Below are 26,138 nucleotides of genomic sequence, written 5' to 3'. Positions count from 1 at the left end.
CATTTCATTAAAAAATTTAACAATGTAAAAGCCTTTACTTTCACTTTTGATAAATTTAATGTCACTGCTGAATAAAAGTATTAAGTTAAAAAAAAAAAAAACCTTAATGACCTCAACCTTTTTAACAGTAGTGTAAATCTGACTATATTATAGTTACTTTTAGAGAAAAAGATAACTTTACAGGAATAATAATATGATGAATATAATAACTGGTCTATCATATCACATATTTTTTTTTTTCTGATTTCATAAGTTCCCATTTAATTCTCCAGGTATCTCTTTCTCTTTCTCCCTTTCATTTTCTCTTTCGTTTGTTTCATTCAGGCTCATCATACCATTGTAAAGCAGCTGCTGCAGTCTACTATGCGCCTGTTAGATTGTCCCTGGCTACAGCCACAACAAAAAGTCCAAGTAGATTCCTGCATCCGAACTCTGGCTGTGACAAGTAGGTCAATTTGCTTTCTAAGCGAGTAGATGGATTCTAAGGTGTACAAAAAGGAAAAAATTTTTTTAAAATGATTGACAGGCCTACAATGTGGCAGGAGTTTCAGTTCTCATATATAGTAAATGTTTTTGGAATATGACAAGACAACTTATTTGTTTATCTGACTGTCCCCACAGCAAAGAGTCGCTCCATCCCTCTGCCGGGAGAGTTGGGGGCTCACGTCAATATTATGTTGAGTCACAGTAATGCTCTCACGCTGTCCCGCTCCAGCCACAGCAACAAAAGCCTGTCACGCCTCACACGGCCTGCTGCTCCCACCAACCCCTGGGACTACAAAAACATAATTGAGAAACTGCAGGTGTCTATATGCATGTGTGCCTACTCAATCTCCTTTTAGATTTTGGAGCCAAATGATTACAAAATAAATTATTATTATAAAAATGTGTTTGTCAGAAATACTATGACTGTCTTACACGAATTGTGCATGACACTCCTGGACTTTAACGCATATGACACAATACAGACTTAACTAGGTTGTTTGAGTCATATTTCTATCAATAATAATGTATAGTGTGAATGTAGTGTATTAATGTTTCTGTAACACTGTTAGGATATCATCAACACACTGGAGCAGCGTGTGATGCCGTTGGTTAATGCAGAGCTGTCAGTGCTGGTGGATGTGCTGCACCAGCCCGAGCTGTTGTTCTTGGAGGGCACAGATGCTCGATCACGCTGTGAATCAGGAGGCTTCATATCTAAGTGAGTCACTTCTGTCTAAACTGGGACTTTTACCATACAGATTTTAGCATGCATTTTGTGGCTAAATCAAATAAACACATAATTTATGTTGCATAATGCTGTATTACTCTCCTTACTCTTTAACTTTATGCAGATTGATCCAGCACACAAAGGCTCTCATGAATTCAGATGAGAAGCTCTGTATCAAGGTGCTCAGAACTCTACAGGAAATGCTCATTCATGAACTGGACTTTGATGAGAAGGTGAGATTAGTTTATAATATTAATAATATCATCACCATGTAATCTAACAATTTCTCATACAAATGTAAGTGATCAAATTAGCATATTAACTGGATGAAGTAAAAAAAAAAAACATTAGCTTTCTAAAAATGGTAAAGTATGCCATTTTATAAATTTCAAAAATATATTCTTAGTTTATCTAAATATTCTAAAGGTATAGTCTAAATAATATATTTATTATGAATGTAATATTTACAATACAAGGTATTGTACAAGTAACATTAATTGTTACTTTTTACATGGAGAAAAACCTCATTCATGGGAATTGCATAACCTGCAGTTTATCCTTTTGTTTTTATAAATTGAGGAATGAGTTGAAATTAAATTACAGCGTGTCACAGACGCTGTGTGGAGTTGTATTTAACCTAGAATATTGCTTGGTGTTATTTCCAGAGTAAAACGAAACTTCTTTTAATGCCAAAAGTTTTTATTTTTGGTGGGTTAGTTTGGGCTCTGTAGTCATTGTAATTGATTTAATTTAACAATAAAAGTGCTGTCTTTTGCAGAGCTTTGCCTTAAGAAAAGTATTGCTCCAGAACTACCTCTACAACAACAAAAAGAACATCAAAGCAGAGGTTGTTGAACATGGAGGAGGTAATTTTTAAATTACTGATGAAAAATAATAGAATAAAAAAATTATTAATATCACACAAACAAGAGTGTTTAATTTTGACTGTAATTGCTAGCTGGATCAGCACAAAGCATGTGTAAAATATTGGTGTGTGTATTTGCAGGTGGAGAAGGAGAGAGAGACTGGCTGGCAGTTGCAGCATTACAGTGTCGTCTGGATAAAGAAGGTGGTACCAAACTCTTCATAGACCTCATAACCAGCACTAAGAATGAGAAGATCTTTCAGGAGAGCATTCAGTTCGCCATCTGTCTGCTGGAAGGAGGCAACACGGAGATCCAGGTGGGGAAGCAGCTTTAGTCATCAATATTGTTGCATTTTCAAGGAAAAGTACCCATTATTATATATAAATCGGTTCCTGTTTATAACAGAACTCCTTCTACAAACTCATGATGGGAGACAACAAGTCGGAGAAGTTTTTTAAAGTACTAAATGACCGCATGAAGAATGCACAGCTGGACATCAAATCCAACATCTCTGTCAACGTGGGGGAAATGAGCAATAAAGCCAAAGATGACAAAGATATGGAGACAGGTAATTTGAAAAAAGTGTATGAAGTGCAGACATTGTGAGAGGAAGGGGTCAAAATGACTCTGTTATTAAGTTGATAAAGTTATCTTATATATTTATTATGCATTTCTGATAAATGAAACAGTTGAATCTATCTACATTCATTGCTGACTCTAACAATGGTTTCCTATAGGTGCAGTGCCTTCCTTTGGCCAACCTGAGCAGCCACCTCAGCCTGAGCAGCAGGAAGTAGATACAGAAATGGGCCCCTCTGTCACCATCATGAAACCTATCCTGCGTTTTTTACAGCTGCTCTGTGAAAACCACAATCAGGATCTTCAGGTCTGAGCAACCCCAGATTAACAATCATCTTAGCATCAGCTCTGATGATCATGTCATCTAGCGTGCTTTTGATAATGATCAGGGTTTCTTAAAAAGGTCTTAAATCAGATCACAATGTCTTTCTCAGTATATTTGTCTTGTTTTCCAATACAAATATCTAAAAGGTCTTTATTGGAGATGCAAGTTGAATATATGAAATCTTCTCTTCTGAGAAATTGAACAAAATGATCATTTATTATATCATTATCTGTTCATTTAATAAATCACATGTTCTTTGCCCTAGAATTTTCTTCGCGCTCAGAGCAATAAAACAAATTATAACCTGGTTTGTGAGACGCTCCAAATTCTGGACATCATGTGCGGCAGCACGACGGGAGGGCTGGGTCTGCTGGGTCTTTACATCAATGAGAACAACGTGGAGCTGATCACACAGACCCTGGAGACCCTCACAGAGTACTGCCAAGGACCATGCCAAGAGAACCAGGTGAGATTATAAATTACTAATACTGGTATTATTTTAAATAAATAATTTTTGGCCATGGATGCTTTTAATCCATGGCCGAGAATTTACTTTAAGTACTAAATTAATCCTTAGGAGATTCAGAAATAGAGAATCTGAAAACGCCAGATTCAGAAAGAGTTTCACTTACCAACTATTATAAAGCACGCAAGCTGATGTTTATTATAAAAACAAAAGGGCCTTTCGCACCGCGAGAACCTTTTCATAGGACCTGAATTAATTGTGGAAGTACCCACTTTTTGGCGTGTTCGCACCGCAGGAACTAGGAACGGTTTTAGTTCTAGGAACTCCGTTTGGAGGAACTAAATTAGCTCCTACTTCAGAGCAGGGTCTAAAACAGTTCTGTAGGAACTATCAGTGACGTAAGTGTTCGCTGATTGGCCAAACGCATGCAAAACATCGGCTAGCTGGCATTTTTGAAAATCAATGTAAACATATTTACTCCACGAACATGGAATACAGCGATAACGGCATTTACCTGATGTCTGAGGTGTTCTGTTCTTTTCTCAGCTTCGATGATATGTAACACTGCAAGTTGTCATAAAAAAATTTGTCTCTTAGCCCAACTTTTTGCTCTTGTAATCGCGTAAATTGTGCGTTAACATTCCATCTCCATTATCCCGAAACCCACGACATATCAAAAACAGCTCCGATCATGGCATCCTCCTTTGACCTGTTGTTGATGTTTGTTAATGCCATGCAAAAAGACATCGCTGCCGGCCACTTCAGAGTTCCTGCTACCGGTGCGAATGCAACCAGGAAAACAGTCCAAGGGAGAAATTGGTTCTCTAGGAACCACCCTGCTGGCTAGTTCCTAGAGCTATGTGGTGCGAAAGCCCCTAAAGTGTTTCCATTTGAAGTGATTTTTCTGGCAAAGACAAATAAACTGGTACTTTTTTCGAATTCATGAAATTCTAATTGATTTTTGTCTGTCTCAAGACATGCATTGTCTCTCATGAGTCCAACGGCATTGACATCATCACGGCCTTGATTCTGAATGACATCAGTCCTCTCTGTCGTTACCGTATGGAGCTGGTGCTGCAGCTCAAGGTGAGGGTGCAGTCCTGATATGAACACTGAGACTACTTTAAGCATAAATAAATCATGTTCATCATTATTTATAACAATGTGTGACTACTGCCAGGACAACGCCTCTAAGCTCTTGCTCGCTTTGATGGAGAGTCGTCATGACAATGAGAATGCAGAGAGGATCCTGTTTAACCTCCGACCCCGGGAACTGGTCAGTTTTGCTGTGTCTTGTGTATTATGTGTAACAGTAGTATTTTAACATTACTGAGGACTATATTGTATGTCTTCAGATGGAGGTGATAAAAAAAGCTTACCAGCAAGAGGCTGAGAATGAGGAGGGAGAAGTTTCACCTCTGGAAGTTGGACACAACATCTACATCCTGGCATTACAGGTAGACCACTGCATCATATACTTTTGTATTTGGAGAATTATTTTTTTAATGACCACAATTGATTATTTTTTATTTTGTGTCCAATACCTGATATGTAGAGACAATTTTTAGTTGTTTATTAACTATCAATAAACAACCAATAGCCCATAACAATGAGAACACAATATGCATTTTGTTGTTATTATTATTTTGTATTAATATTATTGCTGGCGGTTTGATTGTAAAGACCATAGTGTTTCAAATTTTTTTATTTTTTTTATTAATTTTTTTTTCAGCTTGCCCGGCACAACAAAATGCTCCTCACACTGCTTAAACCACAAAAGAAGACAAACGAGGAAGGAGAGGAAAGCATCTCTTCTATGGTAACTTATGAATTTTACTTTTAGGACAGTATGCAAGTACATTTTCACAAGTGCATTTTCTATTTTTGAGTTTTTTGCTTGTGTTTATTGTAGCTCACCTTGAACAAGCAGCAGGAGGAGCAACAGGAGGATCCATTAGAGTACTATGACCGTCAAACGGCTCAGATTGAGGTAACAAAAAAAGAATGTTATTTTCTCTTTGTGTGTTGTTCTCGATTCTCTTGTTGTAATTTCAGCTCTACTAATGTCTCCAAACAGAATCTAAAATAAATATATTAATTTACAATAAATATGAATCTGTGATTATGAGAAGTTGTGAAATCTTTTCCGTTGGCATGTCACATGCAGATTGTGCGGGAGGACCGTAGCATGGAGCAGATAGTGTTTCCTGTTCATCCCATCTGTGAGTTCCTGACGGAGGAGTCAAAGATCCGTGTGTTTAACACCACAGAGCAGGACGAGCAGGGCAGCAAGGTCACACACTTCTTCGATCAGACCTCTTTCCTGCACAATGAAATGGAATGGCAGAAAAAACTTCGAAGTAAGTATTGGGCCTAGGGTGTTGTGGCTTAGTGAATTCAAATTGTCCTTAACACATTTTTATTGTGATGTTTTATTGTGATGTTTGTGTGTTTTAGGCATGCCAGTGCTGTACTGGTTCTCTCGACGAATGTCTCTCTGGGGCACCATATCATTCAATCTGGCTGTGTTTATCAATCTCATCATCGCTTTGTTCTATCCACATGACTCTGGTCATTCTGGTACGTTTATGTGTGCATTATCTGTTGGTAACTTTAGTGCATTAATTGTATAAATGCTACATTTACCATCAATTTCAAAGAACACAATGATGGACCAACACTTAGCTTTCTAAATTGCTTTTCCATGTAGTTTTAATTTTAATTTTTTTTTTTGTGCTTCCAGGTAGCATAGACACTTCGTTGTTGCTTATGCTGTTCTGGTGCTTCGCTGGACTGGCTGTTTTGGGCCTGTTATCCAAGCGCTATGGGTTCCAGTCCCTCACTGTCGCCATCACCCTGCGCTGCATCTATCACTTTGGCATCGGGCCAACGCTCATCCTGCTGGGGGCTCTCAATGTAAGACTTACTTCCCAAAATACTGTATGTTTGCTTAAATAAAAAAACGACTGGATTTAATTCAGAATTTCTCTTTTTAACCAGCTGATCAATAAGATAGTGTTCGTGGTGAGCTTTGTGGGGAACAATGGCACCTTCATCATGGGATATAAAGCCATGGTGATGGATGTAGAGTTCCTGTACCACCTGGCCTATGTGTTAACCAGCACACTGGGGATTTTTGTCCACGAACTCTTCTACAGCATATTGGTGGGTGTTAATTTTTATTGAACCACTCTTACACTACCTACCGATAAAATTTTTTTTTTTTTGTTGGTTTTTTTCATTAAAGTGCGCCTATTATGGGTTATGAAAGGTTCATATTTTGGTTTTGGGAGTCCCCAACAACAGGTTGACATGCATGCAAGGTCAAAAAAAAACTTTAATTTTCTTATAATATGCATTTATTTTTACCTTATTTGCTCAACGACTACCAAACGATTCGTTCAAACGATTAATTTTTCTAAATCCCTCCTTTGCGTGATGCTAATCTGCGGTGATTGGTCCAATTGGTCGATTGAATTGATCGAGTGCTGATTTGTGTAAAGCCGTTACAGTGCTCCAAAAGCGATATCTAGTGGCAAAGAATGAATTTGCATTTTCATTTAGACCAATGGGAAAATCAAGTTTTCCCAGGTCTGGGCACAACAAGTGGACAGGCAATATGCTAATGTTTCATGTTGACATCAGCATGAAATGGCATGGGATTCATTTTCAAAATGACTCATTTCAATGATTCAGAGTCGACTCTTTCTTTTGAGAGACAATAACTTTATACACGTTGCACTTTCAGATTTAAAACTTTGCAGGATGTTTTCATTCACTTAGAGCTGTATTACACACTGCATGAAAGGTAATTTTCAAAAATCCATAATAGGGGCACTTTAAAAAAAGAAAAAGAAAAAAATTTTTTTGAAAAAGAAATTAATACTTTAATTCAGCAAGGATGCAATAAATTTATCAAAGTGTTACATTGTTCTTTTAAAATTTCTATACATTAAATATCACGATAAAAATGCAGTTTAATCCAAAATAAGGAGCAGTACAACTGTTTTAACATTGATTTTACACTACATTCAACATTTTAATAATCTATTAATGACTTTTAAATTCAGCTTTGGCACCACAGAAATAAATTAGATTTTAAAATATATTAAAATAGAAAAAATTTAATAATAGTACAATAATAATATTATTAATACAGTATATTAATAATATACTGCAGTACAAAACTGTAGCTTAATTGTTTACTTTTGGCTTTTCTGCAATGTTTTAATTGTCAATATTGTAAATATGCCACAAAACCTTTGCCAGGCACCAAATGGCATTAAAATAAGTTTTGGTGAATAAATACAACTGAAAAGTAAAATGTAAAAATATAATGGTTTTTAAATGAATTGAGAAACTGTGACATGATTGTGTATGACTGAAAGGCATAAATATTGTGTTAATTGTTTCTCCCTTCTTTTTTACCTCCTTCAGCTGTTTGATCTGATCTACCGCGAGGAGACACTCTTTAATGTCATCAAGAGTGTGACACGTAATGGCCGCTCTATTCTCCTCACTGCTGTCTTGGCCATCATCCTGGTCTACCTGTTCTCCATCGTGGCCTTTCTCTTCCTCAGGGATGACTTCATCATGGAAGTGGACCGGCTTGCTCTCCCAGATACAGGTAAATTGCATACATCTCTTCATCTTTGCTGGTGTGTCACAAGGCCATCTGAATAGTTTTTTGCAGATTTTTGCATCAAATCCAGTGTTCATGATAAATTTGAATTGCAACATTCAATTTATTATTTATTGATGCCACTGGCTTAATGGCGTTTCTTGTCCTATAAGCAGGTACAGATAACTCTATGAGCAGCTGCAGTGCAGATGGAATGGAGTGCACAGAGGAAACTAGTTTGGTTGCACCATCAGAAGGTGAGTTTAGCATTAAAGACAATATTTAATATTATTGTGTTGGTATCAGAACTCAGCTGTTAAATTTTTTTTGCAGAAGAAGAGGACGACACAGAGAGAGCGTGTGACACTCTTCTAATGTGTATCGTTACGGTGCTGAATCATGGGCTGAGGAACGGTGGAGGTGTGGGAGATGTCCTGCGCAAGCCCTCTAAGAATGTATGGAGACCCACAACCATATAGAAATGTGTTCATGTAGGAATACAAAACCTAACCAAACTGATACAATGTTGTTCAATTTACAGGAGCCTTTGTTTCCTGCTCGTGTGGTGTACGACCTTCTCTTCTACTTCATTGTCATCATCATTGTTCTCAACTTGATTTTTGGTGTGATTATTGACACCTTTGCTGACCTGCGTAGTGAAAAACAAAAGAAAGAGGAGATACTGAAGACCACCTGTTTCATTTGTGGTACGAAATTAGATTTAAATATATTTTTAAAGACTTTATTCCTGTGATGGAAAAGCTGAATTTTCAGTCTTCAGTGTCACATGATCATTCAGAAATACTAACATGCTGATTTGCTGCTCAAGAAACATTTCTGATTATTATCAGTGTGGTGCTTAATATCGTGGAAACTTTTTTATAGATAGAAAGTAAATAATAGAAATTTATAAAAGGCATTTATTTGAAATACATTTTTGTAACAATGCCTTTACTGTCACTTTTGATAGATGTAATGCATCCTTGCAGAATAAAGGTGTTTTATCTTACTGACCCTAACTTTTGAATTTGCATTGATTTATTTTTGACAATTAAGCACATTTCTGTAATTTTCAAAAAGACAATTTTAACATTCCTTGATATAGGCTTCATTTTATTATTGCAAAATATAATTTCTTAATTTATTTGTTGTGGCTAAAAAATGACCCTAGTATTTCTTAACAGGCTTTATGACTGTTAAATACTAATCATCAGAGAACATTACAGGAAGGAATTGATCTGTATTTGTATTTCAACAGGTCTCGAGAGGGACAAGTTTGATAATAAGACTGTATCATTCGAGGAACACATTAAATTTGAGCATAATATCTGGCACTACCTCTATTTCATTGTGCTGGTACGGGAGAAAAACAGGACAGATTACACTGGCCCAGAGAGCTACGTGGCCCATATGATAAAGGTAAATTAATAATTTTTTAGCTGTTTGGATACCGGTCACATTCTATATTAACCAGTGCAATTACCATTGTTATTTCAGTATTATTTATATTATATTATTGATTAATACTTTGACTAGGCTTATTTTTGTATTTTCAGCTTTCATTTTATTTGAATTAATTTTTAGTTATTTTGTTATTTCCTTTGGTCATTATTATTATTATTATTATTACTTTTATTTTTTTTTATTTCTATTTTGCTTTAATTTATTTATTTCACTCTTGGTTCACCTTGCAATGGGTTTTGATTCAGCCTTGTTGTCGCCTCTTGTTAGAACAAGAACCTGGATTGGTTCCCACGCATGCAGGCCATGTCTCTGGTTGTAACTGAGGGAGATGGAGAACAGAATGAGATGAGGAACCTGCAGGATCGTCTCACCTCCACCATGAAAGTAGTCACACAACTCACAAGCCAGTTAACAGAGCTGAAAGAACAGGTAAGAAAGTCAGCACTGTTTGTCCAGCATTAACCCTTGTGTATTGTTCAAATTCACTACCCTTTTGTTATGTTCGGGATGAAAACATCCACTAAGTTAAACTGCGGAAAAATTGTATCAGATAAATATTTTTTTCAATTTTTTTTTCAGAAATCTGTTAACCTCAGTCCTGGTAAAAACTACTAAATGTTTTTAAAAAATCCAGGATTTTACTCTTTAATTGCTAAGTTCATAAATGATGTCACTGATTTGGGGAAAAAAACACACAAAATGACTTATGACTTACAATATAAAAAGTGATTGTGGACTGGATATTTTATATTTTGATATTTTACTGGATACAGTCTTGGACATGTCAAAGATTAGTAACAACATTGGCTTTGATGCATTGTTAGTTTTTTTGCAGCATCAGATTTAATTTTTTTTCTCCCTCATTTACTGTTCGTGGCTGTTTTTGCCCTATTGACTTCCATTATAACTACATTTTTTTTATTGCAAAGCCATGACACCATATAATCATGCATTCTTGATTGTTGGTGGTTTTACCTGTTGGGAAGAGGTAAAATTTGACATTTTTACAGTTAATCACCAGGTAGCACCATTAACCCTTTAGATAGGCCTGTGCAAGAAAAAAAAAAGCTTAGTTTCTGGCTTTTATATGGAGTATAACAGCATATTATAGTATGTATGTTTGTGTGTTAGGGCTGGGCGATATGTCAAAAATATCTTATCGATAATCACCGTGAAAAATATCGCGATATCCGATAATATCGTCTACCCAAGCCCCACCTCCACCACGCCCCGCCCCGCCCCGGCTGGGACAACATTGCGGACATGCACCATAAACACAGTTCAGTTTGGTCTTAATTATTGCCACATTAAAGTTTCGTTTTTACTTTTTCTTAGTTTGTGTTTAAACTAACAGAAAACATTAGCTTTACTGTTATGTTGGTGTTGCTAATAATTTCCATTCTGTTCTTATCAAATTTGTGTTTGAAATGAATTTCGTTTTGTGAGGAGAACTGTTGAGGAAAAATAATAGAACCCAATTTTAGGTTCATCACGGTGGACTTGGACATTCTGGCAGTGATTGTAAGAATGATAAATGCATGTTGATGCCATTAATAAATGCATCCATTCATTCATTCATTTAATACCGTGAATAAAATATGCCTATTTTCCGATGTCTCTTTCTTTTTGGCATTATCGCCTGTGTAGACATTTCATGATGGTAAGTTTAATTTCCTTGAATACAACAATTGTTGCGTTGTTTTAAAACTTGTAGTCAAGCTATAGGTTATTTGATATTTATCATGTATGACTAAAATCATGCAGGGATTAAAAACGAATTCTGAGCAAAAACTTTTTTTTTTTTTTTTTTTTCTGGTAGTCTAGTTCAGAGGTCTCTTTTGGCCCGTTTTTAACGAAATAAAAATAACTGCTTTTTATTTAGAAGCGGGGTAATTTAAATTAAATTTTTTGTATTTTAATTTTTATAGTTTTTATTTTATTAATCAAAATACAATGCCCATAATGTAATTTTCAGTGTTGGGCTGCCGAAACTCCGAACGCGTGCATGTTGAGAAAGGCCTATAGGCTAGAACTATAATGCCTTAATCTGTTTGCAATAAAACTTTATAGTTTTGTTGCAAATGAATTAAGAATTTATAGTGCTATATCTCAGCTTAATTACACTGTTTCAAAAAATCTGTAAAAACAGAATAGGCTGCAAAGGAATTTGCGTATTTTAATTATAACTAGCCTATCATGTTTGTGGTTTTTCATCATTATACATTGTTTAAATAAATATTCAGAAACACATGCAGTGCTACTATTTTTCTTTTTTCTGTTGAACTTTTATTAAACTGCAGATCAAAATAGAATAGGTCTACCCTAAATAAGGATAAATAGGATTGGAACGCATCTCCAAAATCGCATACACAGATGCACGTTGCCATTGTGGTAGTCAACGCCGAAAAACAGGCAAATAAAATATAAACCGAGGTTACAAAAGTGATTTTCTTATCTTTTGTTCTTTGATTAACATTAATAACTGGCGGCAGCAGCTGCTGTCACTGCATGGATCCAATGCACCCTTGTATTCTTTCTCAACTCTTTAAGTTCACTTAAGACATAACAGATTGTATTTATGGGATATTTTGATATAATTCTGTGTGTATTTGTCCATTCAAATATGTAAGAATGCGAGAAAGAGAGCTGAGTCCAGTGTTCGCGTATATAAGAGGTGGCTTTTGTGCTTGCGCTTTGTTTGTGTGTGTGCGCGCGCAGCACGGAAAACAGCGCGCGAGTGCAGAAGCGAGTTCTATTTCTTCTTCTTGCAGTTGAATCTTTTGAAATCACAGCGCATACAGAAATCGAGAAGCAGAATCGAAATTTAATTTTTTAACGAGTAATTCGGTTCCTGACCTTCCATCTGATCTGATTTCATAAATTGGAACAGCCCCTACCAACCCTCCTACTAAATTATTTCATTCTTGCATGCAAAAAGACCTGTATGGTGACTATGGGGTCATGTAAATGTTTTTGCAATTTACTAGGTTTATCATTTGTCTTTTTTTCCCTCGATAAAATCGATAATCGTCTTTTACCTGACTGTTGACATCGACATTGCGATACTTACAAGACATCGTCGATATATGATAATATTGTCATATCGCCTAGCCCTAGTGTGTGTGTGTGTGTGTGTGTGAGAGAGAGAGTGAGAGAGAGACCTTTGCGCAGTTACCTTGATGCATCTGAGAAAATCAAAATATGCACGTCAGCTCTCAGAACTACATGGAGTAAACAAAAACAAAGTAAGTGTATTTATGCACCTGCTGCCTTTCGATGGTGAGAAGTACAGACGGCCTATGTGTGAAATGCTTGTCTTTTCTTGATGGTAAAGCCAGTTTAAAATCTTAAAATCCTTCAGTGATACACTTTTCCATTTTTTTTCTGTAAAAAGTCTACTCCGCATCAGATTTATGAACATAATTTATTATGAACCAAAATCCAACAACAAATTCAAATAAACTGAACAATGGTGCAAGAGTTGAGGATGGATGGAGAGCTAAACTCCTCTCCTCATCTCATCTCCTCCGTAAAAAACAGATTGAACATAGAATCCACGTTCTGGACCCTTGCATAACGCGTCAGCCCTGCAGTCATGCCTCTGGCAGGCTGAAGAAAGGGAGTTGTCTCCACGTTGGTGGAAAACCACACTTCGCCGTTTCTCCCAATCCACCCAGATCCAGGATCCTCTGAATCCTCCTCGCCTTCAGTGGAAGCTGGAGAGGATGATGAGGGTGCCACAACAAAATCAGGATCTGACTCTCCTGAGTCTGTGGTGTCAGAGGGAGAAGACAATACATCCTGCAGTTCACTGGAGGGGTCAGGCTGCATAACCATTTCTAAAACTTCGGTACAAGTCAAGCCCTTTCTCATGTTGCTTGCTGCTCTTCTCACCATCAAATGACCAGCAGAATGGCATGCAAGTGTTTAAATCCACTTACCTTGTTTTTGTTTAGTCTGTACTACTCACCATCAAAAGGCAGCTGGTGCATAAATACACTTACTTTGTTTTTGTTTACTCCATGTAGTTCTGAGAGCTGAGGTGCATATTTTGATTTTCTCAGATACATCAAGTGTGCAAAGGTCTCTCTCACACTCTCTCTCTCTCTCCATATACAAGCCAGAAACTAAGCTTTTTTTTTTTTGCACAGGCCTATCTAAAGGGTTAATGGTGCTACCTGGTGATTAACTGTAAAAATGACAAATTTTACCTTTTGCCAACAGGTAAAACCACCAACAATCAAGAATGCATGATTATATGGTGTCATGGCTTTGCAATAAAAAAAATGTAGTTATAATGGAAGTCAATGGGGCAAAAACAGCCACGAACAGTAAATGAGGGAGAAAAAAATTAAATTTGATGCTGCACAAAAACTAACAATGCATCAAAGCCAATGTTGTTACTAATCTTTGACATGTCCAAGACTGTGATAAAAGGTAAAACAATATCCAGTCCACAATCACCTTTTATATTGAAAATAATTAATTTTGTGTGTTTTCATCATTTATGAACTTGGCAATTAAAGAGTAAAAATCCTGGATTTTTTAAAAACATTTAGTAGCTTTGACCAGGACTGAGGTTGATTTTAATAGATTTATGCAAAAAATGTTGAAGGAAAATATTTATCTGATACATTTTTACAGCAGTTTAATTTAGTGGATGTTTTCATCCCGAACATAATGAAAGGGTAGTGAATTTGCCCACCGTGTATTATTGAGTTTTTGAAAATTTTCAAAGCATTTTCCCAAAACGTGTCAAAATAAGATTTGTCACCAAAAATCATTCCATTTGCTGAAACGCAGAGAAAGTTGTGGCCAAATTAAGACTCAACAGCACCCCATAGTGGACGAAAGCATCCCCAACATAACATAAGGGTTAATAATGTTGGTACATTAAAATGAATTAATCTCTCTGATTTTAGATTCTAAAATAACGGTTGTGTATTTGTTTATTTAGATGACCGAGCAGAGGAAGAGAAAGCAGAGGATGGGTTTTGTGGATGTTCAGTCTGGCTCAAACCCTGCGATGCCTATACCTCCTAGTGCTGCTGGAGGAAATCCTCAGGTCATCAGGACCTAATTTCTCCAGCTAACTTAGCATTGACTTTATAGAAGCAATAATGTGATGCTGGTGTACTTCCCACTGTAGAAAAGTTCCGTTCAACGGATAGACGGATTGGCTCTACACTCCCACAAAAGCACTACTGACTAAATAGTCATTCTTTGAGGGGGCCTTTGATTACCTGGAATGGTTTTTAGTATGCACAAAATTGATATATTTAAATTGTTTTTTATTTTTATTTTTTTAAGCCGTTTTTGATTAAGATATTTGAAAGCTTCTTTTCAAAACTCTTGTTGGATGCATGGATAAATGTAGCATTACTCTTAAGTAAAGCTGATGTTTTTTAGATAGATAATGAGTAATTGTTGGTTAATAGTTTTAATGTGCACCGATGAGATTGTATATGCTGTATTTATAGGGATAGTCATGATGCACTGGCTTGATATGATTGTGAGATGATTTGGGTAACATGAAGGGGAATATTATGACAAGTCTTATGATGAACTAGGAGATGCTAGCATGTCACTATAGTTAAAAATGGGGAGTATAAATGGCATAGAAGTGTGTTTAAAGTTCAAACAGCTTGAATTTAAAAGTCAGAGTGCCTAAAAATAACCTAAAAGAACATAACTTTTGCTCAGGAAACTAACATGTTCCTTATTTATCTTATCATAAAAATAGTCTTAAGTGAGGACATGCTGATCGTGGTTTTAATAGACATGTAGATCTATGTTTGTGTCTATTTAATTATTTATTGTGCGACCAGGACTAAGTTGCAAGTCAGTTGCATTTTTATGGCCACAAAAAGAATGCTGTTACATACTTATATTTTGGCTTCGTTAATAACAGCCAGTGTGTAATTCATCAATACTGTTGACATCAGATATTCATAAATTTATTGCTATTATTGCTAATACATTGATATGAAGTGCCTCACCAACTTTACACAGAAAATTCAAAATAAAACATTTGGTTAGCTATTTGACGTCTTGTATTATTAAACATTAAAAGTCAGTAAGAGAAACGAATGAGTCACATTACTACGATATTAGGCTACTATAGCCTAATAAAATGTTACAAAATCAATAGAAATTAGAATATTTGGAGCATTGCAATGACTTTTTATTATTTTCAAAACAAAATAAAAGATATCTTCCAAATGAAACAAAGTAAACAGTCGCGTGAATGTCCATTGATTTGTCTTGTGTCAGATTACGTCCCTCTGTCACGTGCACTTGATAGTATTAGGGTGTGATCAGATCAGATCAATTCCTTCGCTGTTCGTTTGAGCGTCGGGTGCCGTTCAGAAGTTCGTCCTCAGTGCAGGTCAACAGGTAGGCTCATGTTTTTCATAATATTAACATAATATTTACATTTGAACAATGTGTATCAAATAAATTTACAGCGAATATTGGCTGTAAGCTAATACAGGTAAAACGTTACTCTGGAAATGGGAATTGTAGTTCTGTAAATTAGCTACTTTACTCAAACAGACAGTAGATCAGTCTCAGAAATGAAGCTAAAGTCATTTGTCAAGCTTCTTTCTTTTGTTAGAAATATAGAAGTGTTTATTTTTTTGATGTTGATAAGTTTAATGAACCTTAAAAAAACTTGAATAGGAAAACAACAACTTGCTACCACAACTATTAGACCTCTGAAAGAGATATAGGAGTTGTGTGTGTATTTATTATATATTCTAATGTAATATATGATAAAATATTATATAAGCTGATATATTGTTACAATACAGACCTCTAATAGTTTGTTGTTGTTATTATATTAACAACAATGTCATCTATAGGCTACTGTAGCTTAAAATATGTGGAATTAGCCTACTTAGTTTCTTTCGAAAATTCACTACACAACGTTTTTGTTGGCCATAAATAGCCTAATACTTTTTGCCTTTATACGTTTTATAAGGTTGATACTTTTCGGTAAGTATAATCTAGCCATTATCAATGTAAGTGACGTCAGTGTTCTAACTTTGAGAGCGGGGTGCTGAGGAAAGCGCGAGTCTGCGGGTTCCAGATAAAGCGAGGTATCGGCCGCACCCAGGTGCCCCGCGCCCTGAAACCCACTGCTCAAAATTTCGATTAGGGTCACTTTAGAGGCTCTTTAAGGACGTAATTACTGATATTACGTAACCTAAGGATTAATTTAGTTAGGCATCTGTTTCATAAATCTATACTTGACAATGTTGTTACATTATGAAAAAGTAGGCTTTTTTCACATATAACCTAATTTTTTACCCCACTGACCGTCTTTTCCATTGTTTACAGCTGTTAAAAACATGTCTGCTTTTCTGCATCACTGCCCCTTCTTGAAGTCCACTCCAGGCCCTTCTCTAAGGAATGTGGTAGCGTACTTTGGATTGGCTAACCAATGTCCGATCATTGTCCGCCAGATCTCTGTAAAAGCCACCCAGTCCTCTGAGGAAAAAGGTAATGCTGTTATTTTTGTATTTTCCATACTATATTATTGTGAGGTTTTCTATACCAGCTATATATGACTAAAAAAAATCCATATTTTTATAAATAAAATCTCATTGACACTAAATATTGTAAATCAGCATGCAGTACCTCATTATCTTCATCTATTGTTTATATTCATGTGCTTATTGTGTTCAGGCCTCCTCCCTCATAAGGAGCCAAAGCGGCAGTTGGCGACCACAGCCACTCAGGTGGCGATCGCCATGTCCCAGAGCTGTCCCTTTGTTTCCTCTAAGATTGGACTAGTTAAAGCCAGTCCACAAGTGCAGGAGGATGTCCAGCCCAATCTTGAGAATCAAGATACCCCTGGTAAAACAATCCCTCTCAGTGTGATGTATTCATGTACTGTGGTGGAAGTGTAATGTTTATATTGCTTCAGAAGCAGATATCTAGCTGACTGGCTGATGTGTTGCAGCAGCTGTCTCTTTTTTACCACCACACAGTATAATTAGTTTACTGCTGAAGAGTCTCTTTTGTCTGAGCTTTATCATGCAGGGGTTGGATGCATTTTACATAATAACACCCAGCTTGGAGCACATTCTCCTCTCTGCAATTTGCACCATTTAAATCCAATTTGAGAGACTCCTCAGCTGTGAATAGTAAGCAGATGATGACTCAGACTGCTGATGTAACAAAAACCAGTCTTTAGACAATAACATTACAGATTAAATTTTACAAAGCCGCATGTGTACTAGAAAATAACCTCTAATTGGAAAATTGTAGTTTTTGGGTTTTAGCGCTATCACAGTTAATGTGTAATTTAAAGAAAATATATGACTTAAAAAATGGCATTAAATACAAAACACTTTGATTTTCGCTCTGTTTTTTTCTCCACACTGAATCAAAGCAAAAATCTTGAATTTTGTGTTTGTTTTATGAATTTCTGCACATTGATGCCCCTTTTCTCCAGGCTTGATGAGTTCGCTTTTCAGTGGCTTGCAAAGTCATCAGTCAACTGGTCCTACACACCTTCTTGAAGACAACTTTAGTGAGTTTGACTGCATTTTTCTTTAAGATTTACAGTAGTATAAACCTCTCAGAAAATACCAAATTGTCACTGGGGCAGTATCATTTCAAAAGGTACTAATACAATATATACAGTTTAGGCACTAATATGTACTTTTAAAGTACTAATATGTACCTTTTAGTGTACTAATATTACATTTACATATTTGCTATGGTACCATTTAGGGGTAAATAAGGTAGAAACAATTGTAGCTTTTGCACCTTTGGGTATTATGTACACACTGCATAGTATGCATATTGAACATCTAACTAAGTATATGAATATTGAACATCTGTTTTTTTGACTTATTATTTGATTAGATGGCCAAAAGGTACAACTTTTTTTTCTATTTTTAAAAAAATATCTGTGAACTAATGGAATAATAAAATGACATAATGAGAAATGATGGATGTTGAGTAAAAGGTAGGTTATTATCGAATTGATCCAAGACTGTTTGGTTTTGTTAATGTTGTATACTGTTCATTGTATCTGCAGCACTTAAGTAGTGCCTGTCTTCTTTCATCCCTGTCTTTCTTCCTCATTTATTGACTGATGATTGCCCATTTGTTTTTTAAATAATTCAGCCAGACCCAGTTTCAACTATGATGACTTCTTCACTCGGAAGATTTTGGAAAAGAAGAATGACCATACCTACCGTATCTTTAAGACGGTGAACCGTTTTGCAGAGGTTTTCCCTTTTGCTGAGGACTATTCCATCCCTGGACGCTTGGGCTCCCAGGTGTCTGTATGGTGCAGTAATGATTACCTGGGCATGAGTCGACATCCCCGCGTTGTCAATGCCATAGGGTCAGTACATAAAACAGACAATGAAATAAATGTTTGCCATCATATGTTATTATACATAGAGAAGAACAAATGAAGGTGCAGCAAAATACACTAACTTATAATTTCTATTAAATACCGCATGTGTATATCATAATATGATAAAACAGTTCCTTATTGTTTGACTTTGTGTATATATATATAGCTGCTAAAACAAACTAACTGAGTAATCACAACCTTTTAACATTTCTTAGAGAGGCTTTGCAGAAGCATGGTGCAGGAGCAGGTGGCACCCGAAATATCTCTGGGACGAGTAACTATCATGTGGCCCTGGAGAATGAACTGGCCTATCTACACCAGAAAGATGGAGCACTGGTCTTTTCTTCCTGCTTTGTAGCCAATGATTCCACTCTCTTTACTTTGGCTAAAATGCTCCCAGGTATCCAACAAAACACAAGCGCTTGATGAATGTGTGAATTAATGAATATATGAAATTTATGAACTATACTGCCATTAGTCTTGGGTTGGTTTAATTTGTAATGTTTTTGAAAGAATGGTTTTATCAAAAATACATTAAAAATGATTGTAAAATTATTTATTAATTACTTATTTAAAAATATTGCACTGCTTAATATATTTGTTGCAACTGCCTGACATTTTATTAAGATTCTTTGATGAATACAAAGAAAAAAAACAGCATTTATCTGAAATGTTTTGTAACATTATAAATGTATTTGTCACTTTTGACCAATTAAATGCATCATTGCTTAAATGTATTAAAAAAAAAAAAAAAAAACAATAAAAAAAACCTCACTGACCCAAAACTGAACAGTAATGTATTTTCTGAAATTAATCTGAAACATCTTTTCTCTCCAAAGGCTGTGAGATCTACTCAGACATGGGTAATCATGCCTCCATGATCCAGGGCATCAGGAACAGTGGGGCCAAACGCTTCATTTTCCGACACAATGATGCTAGTCATCTGGAGGAACTGCTCAGCCGCTCAGATCCACTCATACCAAAAATCGTGGCTTTTGAGACTGTTCATTCAATGGATGGTAAGTAGAAGGAGCTATCACATAACTTACTCAAAATAGATTGTTTCTTATTATTGTAAAATAGGGCTTGGCACTAGAAACGCCATGGTCATGGGTTTGATTCCTAGGGAATAAATGAACTGATATTGTGTAAAACCTTTAATACAATTTAAGCCAATTTAAATAAAACCATCTGTCAAATGCATACATGTAAAATTAAGTATCTATCTATCTATCTATCTATCTATCTATCTATCTATCTATCTATCTATCTATCTATCTATCTATCTATCTATCTATCTATCTATCTATCTATCTATCTATCTATCTATCTATCTATCTATCTATCTATCTATCTATCTATCTATCTATCTATCTATCTCTATTTCTGAGCGCAATAAAAACACATTAAGGCACAACAAGTGCATTTACTTCCTCCTTATTAAACAATGCAAAAAAATTATTAGTCAGAAAACATCAAACACATGAAATGAAGACTCAGTCATATCAATAGCCAAATATATGCTGTTGTTTTTTTATGTGGAGCGAGTCACCTTATTGGGTGTCAATTTATTTATTTATTTTTTAAATTACACGTCCAGCCAAATATTACTCGCTTTATCTTCGCAACCACCCTTTTATCAGACACTTTGGCTTGTGGAGTAAACAAATTATTGTCAGCTGATAATAGTGCATTTCTACACTTCATCTTTAACTGAAAAATAACTTGTTTCTCAGGTGCAATTTGCCCTCTTGAAGAGCTATGTGACGTAGCACATAAATATGGAGCTCTGACTTTTGTGGATGAGGTCCATGCTGTCGGACTATATGGGGCTCACGGAGCAGGTGTAGGAGAGAGAGACAACGTCATGCACAAGATCGATATTGTCTCTGGAACTCTGGGTAAGACACATACAGCCAATATCAAGTGCATGATTCTGTCCTGTATTTTCATCTGTGTTCTTGACTCTCAACTTTGCTGATATTGTTTGAAATATCTGTAGGTAAAGCATTTGGCTGTGTGGGAGGTTACATAGCCAGCACTGCCGCCCTGGTGGACACTGTGCGCTCCTTCGCTGCCGGTTTCATCTTTACTACCTCCTTACCTCCCATGGTGCTGGCGGGGGCTCTGGAATCGGTGCGTGTGCTGAAGAGCCCAGAAGGCCAAGCTTTGCGCAGAGCCCATCAGAGAAACGTCAAACATATGAGACAGCTGCTTCTGGACGCTGGGCTGCCTGTGGTCAACTGCCCTAGCCACATCATTCCCATTCGGGTCAGTGTTTGCAAAAGCCATTACATCCTTAATTGGATAGTTCACAGAAAAATTGCAATTCTGTCATCATTTACTCACCCTCATGTCATTCCAAACTGCTCGATCCATATGGAATTGTTTTAGAATGCCTTTATGACCTTTTTGGATACTCTAAGTTTTAGTTAGGCTACCTGGACTTTCAAGGGATAGAAACCTCACAGCTTCATTAAAAATATCTTGATCTGCGTTTCTAAGATTAACCAAAGTCTTATGGGATTCTAGCGACCATAAGGGTGAATAAATGACGATGATTTTTATTTTGGGGTGAACCGTTCACTCTAGTTATTAAATGCGTATTAAATACGAATATACATATTATATATATTTTGGATGAAATTTGTCTGCACAGGTATAAATGTTTACACTTTAAATCTGGTGTTACAGGTTGGAAATGCAGCAAAAAACTCTCAGGTGTGTGATATCTTGTTGGAGAAACACAACATCTATGTGCAGGCCATAAATTACCCAACAGTGCCTCGTGGAGAAGAGCTGTTGCGGTTGGCTCCTTCTCCTTTCCACAATCCCATTATGATGAACTACTTTGTAGGTGAGTGGTCATGGAATTAGGTAAACTCTATTTCTTTTCACCTTAAAGGTGAAGAGTTTAATTTCTGTACAGCTAGTGCCACTAAACAGAACAGCAGTCTGCAACACTCTGACATCTGCCATTGTCATAGGGATGTATCCAGATTTGAGAAAATGAAAACTGGTCATTTTTAATAATATTTTATGTTGGACAGAGAAACTGTTGGAAGTCTGGCAGGAGGTTGGACTACCGCTGAATGGACCAGCTATGGCCTCCTGCACCTTCTGTGATCGGCCTCTTTATTTTGACCTCATGAGTGAGTGGGAGAAGTCCTACTTTGGGAACATGGAGCCGAGATACATCACTGTGGCTGCACAGTGAGTCAGTATCAGCAGACCAAGATGAAGATCTGTTTCATTAGATTAGATTGACTCTAAATCCACTTCCAATCCAGAATATGTTTATGGTAGTATAAATGTAGATGGTGCGCAAAAAAGAGGGTCCTTAATTTAAAGTTTGGCGATATGTGATAAAATAGTGTTTCTGTATTGTTTGCTGTGACTCGTAATGATTAAAAGAGAATTGTTTTTACATAATCGTATAAATTAGTTATTGAGACTTTGGCTACATTATACATTAATCGTGTGTCCCCTCTGCATGACGACAAACCTGCACATGGGCACTTTTTGGTAGTTTTCTATTATTGTATGTACACGTATGCATGCAAGAGTATATTTAATAACAGCTTACACTGAAACTATGCCACACTGAAACTATGCCACATGCCGTCTTCCTGTTTTGGACCATTTGACCTCAAATTGATGAATGTAAAAATTCAATAAATATGGTCAGTTACAACAAAATGCCTCTGATAACTCATAACCACTTGGTTACAAATACCAACAAAACCAGAAGTAATATTTGTACTCTGAATCTGATATATTTTAACTTAGGGGAACATTTGAATACAAAACACCAAAAAACTACAAGTCAAATGTGTCTTTGCACATAAAATGGTCTTGGACGGGCCCCTTTCAATTAAAACACCACACTGCCACCTGCCAGACTGTAATGGAAGTGTCCCTTACTGAGCTATGAGATCTTATCATTTTGAATATCACCAACAACAAATTTGTACTAAAGTTCCTAAATCATATAGGTCATAAGTGCATTTAAACCAGGTGTTCAAATCATATTAATTTATTATAGTAATGTATAGAGCAAATAAATACACAACTTTATGTGCCGTATTTTTATTGTTCAAGGCATCGATGATACAAAACCCATTTTCTGTTTGCTCTTTAGTAGCTGGCCATGTTCTGTAAGAGATTAAGGGAAAAATCACTAGTATTAAAGAAGTTTCCATAACAAACACTGTCATGAAACTTAATTTACATGTTATTACATGTTTGCTAATATAAAACACTTACCTTGCTGATCCAGTCAATGTAGGCGCTCACGCGAGTAAAAACGGTGGGCTTCTTTTTATAATTGCAGCTCAGTCCTGAACCAAAGCTCACAATACCGTGGACCTCCCAAGCGCCATCGCTACCAGCACAGTTCAGGGGGCCACCAGAGTCACCCTGTGTTGTGTGACGGGGCAGTGTTAATAGTTGTTGTTTCAGCTATAGTTTTTAACTTAAATATCATTTAAATATAGTAAAAAAAAAAAGAAAAAGCTCCTTACATTACATCCAGAAACAATACCATCTCCACCAGCACAGACCATGTTTTGTGTGACCTGAGAGCCCCACCAGTCAAACTTGGAGCAGGTGGCGTAATCCACCACAGGCAGGAGAGCCTGCTGCAGGATATCAGCAATGGGTCCATTGGCTAGTTATTGACAGTGGAAAAAAGGTAGGTGAGAAGAAAAAGTAAAAAAATAAAATAAAATAAAATAAAAAAGTCTAAAATCTCCTCATCATGCTCTAGTCAGTTGAGTTTAACAGCACAACTTCATCCATAACCATCAACATTACTTACTGTAGAGACGTCCCCAACCGGTGACATAGCAGGGAGCATTGTGGGGCAGAACATGTCCATCAGCAGGCAGACAAGTAGGAGTGATAGTGTCACTTGGAGTGATGGCACTCTCCAGTTTGATCAGGGCGATGTCATTACTGTGGTCCAGACAACATGAAACATTAAATTCATTGCACAAGTTATTCAAGATATGCATCTCTTTTGTTTGCGAGGAGACTTTTGGCCCCTGTACCGGATAGTGAAGGAATTCCAGCCCTCGTGGACAATGATCTTTCCAGTGCCGATGGCCAGAGATCCATTCTCCTCCTGCTTCAGGTTATGTTTTCCCAGATACACCCTGTAAGTTCTGCTACTGCTGCAGGGCCACAAGAGGAGGACAAAGCAGTTCAGAAACACTCACAAATGCTATCAAGTGGTAAATAATAACATGGTACTCATGGTGATCATGTATACCATGGTAATAAATATGATATACTAAAATGGTACTTTTTTAACTTCTAATTCGGCTTGAGTTTAAGTTCCTCAGACTGACCTGATGCAGTGAGCAGCAGTCATAACCCACTGATTGGAAATAAGGCTTCCACCGCAAGTGTGGTACCAGCTGCTGCCGCTTTGGTACTGGAGGGAGACCTGGGAGAAGAACAGAACAGGGGACAGTTGACTTTCTTATGTCCTTAGCCAGCAAATATTACTTTTTAAAGACCTTTTAGTGTAATTCTGAAAATGTCCCCATTCAAATGTCTTTTTAAATGTAATCTCTGCTGATTTTTGTCAAGTGAACATAAGAAGAACATTTATATTGTTAATAATATATTTCGAGATGAACATATACTGGACTGAAGCAACTTAGGTTTACTTGATTATCCATACATCGTTTTTTTAGAAAAATGTCAAAATGGGAGTATCAAATATGACACATTAGGCTTTTGAGGAATATTTATTTATACATCTCTCAATCATCTTTATATTGCATTGCATTGGGCTATATATTTTGCCAAGAAATAAAACAATACATGTTTTGAACGTAGAACTACACATTTAAATATCTTCTTACTAAGACACGTTATTGGGAAATATATAGATAATGCTCAACTGATATTTTTGTATTTTAATAATAATAATATCTAATTATATCTAATTATTATAATGATCTCATTGATTTCTCAAGATGTTTCATGTTCATATCTAAGGCTTCACAGGGTTAACACAGCTTACAATTGGAAAATGTTTTTGAACAAGGGCAGAAATTAAGATTATCAGGACAGTATGTTTTAATGCAAGTAATAAAATGTGCATGTACCTGCCAGGGCCAGCTGTTTGGACGGACATCCACACCCCCGACAACCCTCGATATAATAGGAGGGAAGGTGGGAAGCCCACATCCGTAAGCTGAGGTGAAACACAACAAATAATGTAATTGTTTAAAAATGTTAAAGAAGATTGATGCTCCATCTCCTGCATGTCATTTTCAGACTTTAAAAAAATAGTCAATACTACAGTATATAATCAATATATAAAGGCTTTTTACCTCCAACAAACAGAACAGCCAGGACCACAAACTTCATCATGATTGTATCTTCAATGTTTGCCCTCTCTGCTGGGGTTTATATACTGGCCAATTCACTTTCAGTGTAATGTATGACCACAGTTATGCAATCGTTTGGAACGAATGTCCTTGACTGCGTTAGGAAAAACAAATAAAATAGCCCCCTTGGTGGTTCTCTGGGTACACTTTGACTTTGATAATTCACAGGATATAATTGAATCATTTTAAAGTAATTTTTACCTGTTGGTTAAGGTGTCACATTATTATCATAATTTAATTAAAAAACACATATTATACAGTTTCTGCTTTTTATTTGCAACAAAACTTTAGATAAGTGTAAATGAAGACCATATTAAAAAGTCATTTTTTTTAAAATATTTTTTTAAATATATATTTTCATAATAGCTATGCATATATTCATAATTGCTCATTTCCCCTCACAAAACTATGCTAAAAATTCAGATATTATGAAATATAGTTTTTTTTGTTTGTTTTTTTAAAGCATGGCTTTGTGCACAAGGTGCTTCTGTTCATATCAGCATGTCATCTGTGCATTTCACAGGCTGCATGTAATGCTCTGGTCACTGATATAACTTTATTATTTATTTATTAATTTATTTTATTTAGCATTTATTTATTCAGTACAATGGCATTGAGAATACTGTCGGTGGATTGCTACATGAATTGTAGCAGGTTTGTAGTGCTGTCCAGGTTAGTTTTATAAATGGTGGGTCACTTAAATCGTGTATCATGAAACTTGAATTTTTGGCTTTGCCTTTTCCTGTTTAGTTGACTGTTAGCAGAGATTCCTCCACAGTCCTTAATTGCACACAGATTTGAGTATAGGCCTATGTATAGCC

General features: G+C 36.2%; 3 protein-coding genes across 3 annotated transcripts in view; 2 read left to right on the top strand and 1 right to left on the bottom strand.

Annotated features, from left to right (window-relative positions):
• Positions 1-15,768, top strand: part of LOC306848382 (inositol 1,4,5-trisphosphate-gated calcium channel ITPR3-like) — a 34,126-nt gene extending 18,358 nt beyond the window's left edge. The window contains exons 34-58 of the mRNA XM_079382894.1: positions 325-445; positions 622-803; positions 1,056-1,204; positions 1,338-1,446; positions 1,992-2,079; positions 2,220-2,395; positions 2,485-2,647; positions 2,817-2,965; positions 3,249-3,449; positions 4,425-4,535; positions 4,630-4,725; positions 4,805-4,906; positions 5,182-5,268; positions 5,362-5,439; positions 5,617-5,809; positions 5,907-6,029; positions 6,193-6,365; positions 6,450-6,614; positions 7,887-8,076; positions 8,244-8,327; positions 8,404-8,525; positions 8,612-8,777; positions 9,329-9,489; positions 9,802-9,963; positions 14,492-15,768. Coding sequence (XP_079239020.1) covers positions 325-445; positions 622-803; positions 1,056-1,204; positions 1,338-1,446; positions 1,992-2,079; positions 2,220-2,395; positions 2,485-2,647; positions 2,817-2,965; positions 3,249-3,449; positions 4,425-4,535; positions 4,630-4,725; positions 4,805-4,906; positions 5,182-5,268; positions 5,362-5,439; positions 5,617-5,809; positions 5,907-6,029; positions 6,193-6,365; positions 6,450-6,614; positions 7,887-8,076; positions 8,244-8,327; positions 8,404-8,525; positions 8,612-8,777; positions 9,329-9,489; positions 9,802-9,963; positions 14,492-14,614 — 3,474 coding nt within the window. The 3' untranslated portion in view covers positions 14,615-15,768. The remainder of the gene's footprint in view (positions 1-324; positions 446-621; positions 804-1,055; positions 1,205-1,337; positions 1,447-1,991; positions 2,080-2,219; positions 2,396-2,484; positions 2,648-2,816; positions 2,966-3,248; positions 3,450-4,424; positions 4,536-4,629; positions 4,726-4,804; positions 4,907-5,181; positions 5,269-5,361; positions 5,440-5,616; positions 5,810-5,906; positions 6,030-6,192; positions 6,366-6,449; positions 6,615-7,886; positions 8,077-8,243; positions 8,328-8,403; positions 8,526-8,611; positions 8,778-9,328; positions 9,490-9,801; positions 9,964-14,491) is intronic.
• A 59-nt stretch (positions 15,769-15,827) lies between these two features.
• Positions 15,828-22,916, top strand: LOC306847734 (5-aminolevulinate synthase, erythroid-specific, mitochondrial). The gene is made up of 11 exons (XM_079381860.1): positions 15,828-15,930; positions 16,876-17,037; positions 17,224-17,394; positions 17,996-18,073; positions 18,676-18,898; positions 19,129-19,313; positions 19,753-19,932; positions 20,650-20,814; positions 20,916-21,184; positions 21,608-21,770; positions 21,964-22,916. Exons 2-11 carry the CDS (start codon positions 16,887-16,889, stop codon positions 22,128-22,130), a joined length of 1,752 nt encoding a protein of 583 aa, XP_079237986.1. The 5' UTR covers positions 15,828-15,930; positions 16,876-16,886; the 3' UTR covers positions 22,131-22,916.
• ela2l (elastase 2 like) lies at positions 22,916-25,431 on the bottom strand. The gene is made up of 8 exons (XM_079381862.1): positions 25,261-25,431; positions 25,033-25,121; positions 24,265-24,362; positions 23,965-24,087; positions 23,733-23,869; positions 23,437-23,582; positions 23,180-23,332; positions 22,916-23,068 (listed from the first exon to the last, which is right to left on the bottom strand). Exons 1-8 carry the CDS (start codon positions 25,298-25,300, stop codon positions 23,051-23,053), a joined length of 804 nt encoding a protein of 267 aa, XP_079237988.1. The 5' UTR covers positions 25,301-25,431; the 3' UTR covers positions 22,916-23,050.
• Positions 25,432-26,138: the final 707 nt, after the last annotated feature.

This window comes from Barbus barbus, assembly GCF_936440315.1.
Source record: "Barbus barbus genome assembly, chromosome: 28".
In the NCBI taxonomy this organism is placed as follows: Eukaryota; Metazoa; Chordata; class Actinopteri; order Cypriniformes; family Cyprinidae; genus Barbus; species Barbus barbus.
The sequence above is the reverse complement of the archived record's forward strand: the minus strand, read 5'-3'. Positions and strand labels throughout refer to the sequence as shown.

Bases quoted from the DNA above. Each gene is read 5' to 3' on its own strand.
- ela2l (XM_079381862.1), bottom strand. From the start codon at position 25,300: ATGATGAAGTTTGTGGTCCTGGCTGTTCTGTTTGTTGGAG. The intron at 23,870-23,964 runs GTACAGGGGCCA...TCTGGACCACAG, and splicing joins TGGAATTCCTTCACTATCCG to TAATGACATCGCCCTGATCA. The intron at 23,333-23,436 runs GTAAGGAGCTTT...CACACAACACAG, and splicing joins GTATTGTTTCTGGATGTAAT to GGTGACTCTGGTGGCCCCCT.
- LOC306847734 (XM_079381860.1), top strand. From the start codon at position 16,887: ATGTCTGCTTTTCTGCATCACTGCCCCTTCTTGAAGTCCACTCCAGGC. The intron at 18,899-19,128 runs GTCAGTACATAA...AACATTTCTTAG, and splicing joins CGCGTTGTCAATGCCATAGG to AGAGGCTTTGCAGAAGCATG. The intron at 21,771-21,963 runs GTGAGTGGTCAT...TATGTTGGACAG, and splicing joins TATGATGAACTACTTTGTAG to AGAAACTGTTGGAAGTCTGG.